The sequence below is a fragment of the Oryza glaberrima genome, chromosome 10 (assembly GCF_000147395.1).
Source record: "Oryza glaberrima chromosome 10, OglaRS2, whole genome shotgun sequence".
Classification (NCBI taxonomy): Eukaryota; Viridiplantae; Streptophyta; class Magnoliopsida; order Poales; family Poaceae; genus Oryza; species Oryza glaberrima.
In genome coordinates, this window is record NC_068335.1 from 7,184,630 (window position 1) to 7,186,984 (window position 2,355).

General features: G+C 53.3%; 1 protein-coding gene across 1 annotated transcript; it reads left to right on the top strand.

Annotated features, from left to right (window-relative positions):
* Window positions 1–312: 312 nt before the first annotated feature.
* Window positions 313–1,731, top strand: LOC127753300 (uncharacterized). Its single transcript, XM_052278782.1, has 2 exons — window positions 313–716; window positions 759–1,731. The coding sequence occupies exon 2, from the start codon at window positions 850–852 to the stop codon at window positions 1,444–1,446; it is 597 nt and encodes a 198-aa protein (XP_052134742.1). The 5' UTR covers window positions 313–716; window positions 759–849; the 3' UTR covers window positions 1,447–1,731.
* The last annotated feature ends 624 nt before the right edge of the window (window positions 1,732–2,355 follow it).

The following is a 2,355-nucleotide window of genomic DNA, read 5'->3' on the forward strand; positions in this document are numbered from 1 at the left end:
TGCATCGATGATATTCCTTAATTAGTTGGATCTACTCTTTAATTTTCTGCATCGATGATATACTTGTTTTGAATATACTATCAATTTGTCATCAAGTATATACAGTGTATACCTCTTTTGATGTTTTGGTATATACCATTCGGTGAAACAAAGTGGTATCTATCTACTTTATTAATTATTTAGTATAGTTCGTTATTTATTTAGCTAATAATCTACAAGGTACATGCATACATATATAGAGAATGCCAGCGATCGGTCGACCGGTAGGGAGAGCAAAAATCGGACGCTCCCCCCGCCCCCCTCCCCCACATATGTGACACGCGACGCCTGGGCTCCACCATGGTCTTTGCCTCCACCTGCCACGTCACTACTACAGTACTCATTTTTGCATACGGTCGTTTTGATTATTCCGTGCGGTTGTTCGGCCTATCTGCAGCCAATCGTCTGGGAAAATCCCCATTTTCACGTGCGGGCGGGTCGATCGTACGGGATAATCGATTTTCCCGTGCGGTTGTATTAAGTCGACCGCACATGATAATCGATTATCCCGTGTGGTCAAGTTATACCATCCGCACGGAAACAAAAATGAAAAAAAATAAAATCGAAATAATCCGTCGTCGTCGCCGTGGCTGTGTAGCCGTCGCTCGTCGAAGCTACGGGTGGAGAAGACGTCGTACGTGCGCGGGGCTGCCGTGCAGGAGAAGAGCAGGAAGGCGGTCGTGCGTGGGGCGGCCGTGCAGGAGAAGAGCAGGAACGAGGAGATCAACGGGCTGAGGGCAAGCTCAGGGCTGCTGTGCAGGAGAAGAGCAGGAAGCCGACGACCTCACCACCGTGCTCTCCGCCGTCACCATGGAGGCTAAGAAGGTGAAAGCGTGGCTGTCCGACGCGCAGGCCGAGCTGGAGGACGCCATCGCCGAGGTCGAGCGGCTCAGGGAGTCGCTGCACGCTGCCGAGGCGGAGCTTTGGTCGACGACTGAGCAGCTGGACGGCCTCACGGCCGCCGTTTCGTGGCGCGCCAGGGAGAAGGTGCTGCTCGCGCGCGTCCGGTCGGCCGAGGACGAGGCCCACTCGGCCGGGCAAGAGAACGTCGAGCTCGCCGAGTTGCACCGGGAAGGAGGATGCCATGCCGAGCTCGGATTCTTCCGCCACCGCCAGAGCTCTATGTCCGGCAGGGCCACCCTGCACCGGGCGAGGTCCGGCCGGCGCCGTCGAGCTCTAGGCCGGATCCGAGCCGGGCAAAGTTCGGGCGGCGCCGTTGAGCTCCGGTGGAGGCTGAGCTACCGCGCCGCTCCAGATCCACGCTGCCGCCACCACCTTGAAAGAGCACTGCCGCCGTCGTCGGTGAGGAGGACAGGGCGAGGACGCGCCGCCGCCACCGTCTTTCCGCCGCCGATTCTTCGCCAGGCCCCGAGGATGCCGCTCACCCGACACCGGATTCGTCGTTGAGACACTGCCGGGAGTGGAGGGGCGCAGTGAGCCCTCGCGCCGCGCCGCCACAGCCCTCCGCGCCCTCGTCGCCGGCCAGAAGTGGAGGGACCTGTGAGATCTCGTGCCGCCGCCGCCAAACTCGTCGCCATCTCCCACTCCTGTACCACCTACCTTGTCGCCGTCTCCCGCCCCGTGCTCCGCCCCGCTTCGCCAAGTTCGTCGCCGTCCTTCGCCGGAGGAGAGGAGAGCCGGTGCCGACAGAGGGAGGATGGGAGCCAGCGTCGGCGGAGAGAGGATGGGAGAGAGCCGGCGTGACCGTGAGGGAGGAGTAGTTGGGAGATTTGCGTAAAGTAGTATGGGTGGAGATTTATATTCTTCTCTCGATTTTAGGGTGGTTCCTATAAAATTTGGATTTCTTTGTAAATTGATAAACACGTGAGGCTGAAATGGAAAGTTACAAGGGTTGAAAGAAGAAGTAGGATCTTCATCCTCTGTGAAATAGGATGATGGTAAGCTACACTGTGAGAGGCCTAAGTTTCCTGTATATACATTCTACTGTATCAACGATGGCTGTACTACATACCAGATCCCGTAAGAAAAGTAGCATATACTGGTTCAACAAGGGATTCAGTGTACTGGATATATACTGGTAAAAACAGTACATACTACTCCCTAACCGATCGATTTAATATATACTGCATACTTGAAAATTCAGTATATAATCCTTAACCGATCGATTTAATACACACTGGATACTTGAAAAATCAGTACATACTCTTTAACCGATCGATTTAGTATATACTGAAAACTTAAAAAATCATGTACGATGGATTAAGTATATACAGCTAGAGAAAAAGTAGTAAATACCTGAAGAAGAGCATACAAATTAAGTAGTACATACTTCTACGAGATAAAGTAGTATGTATT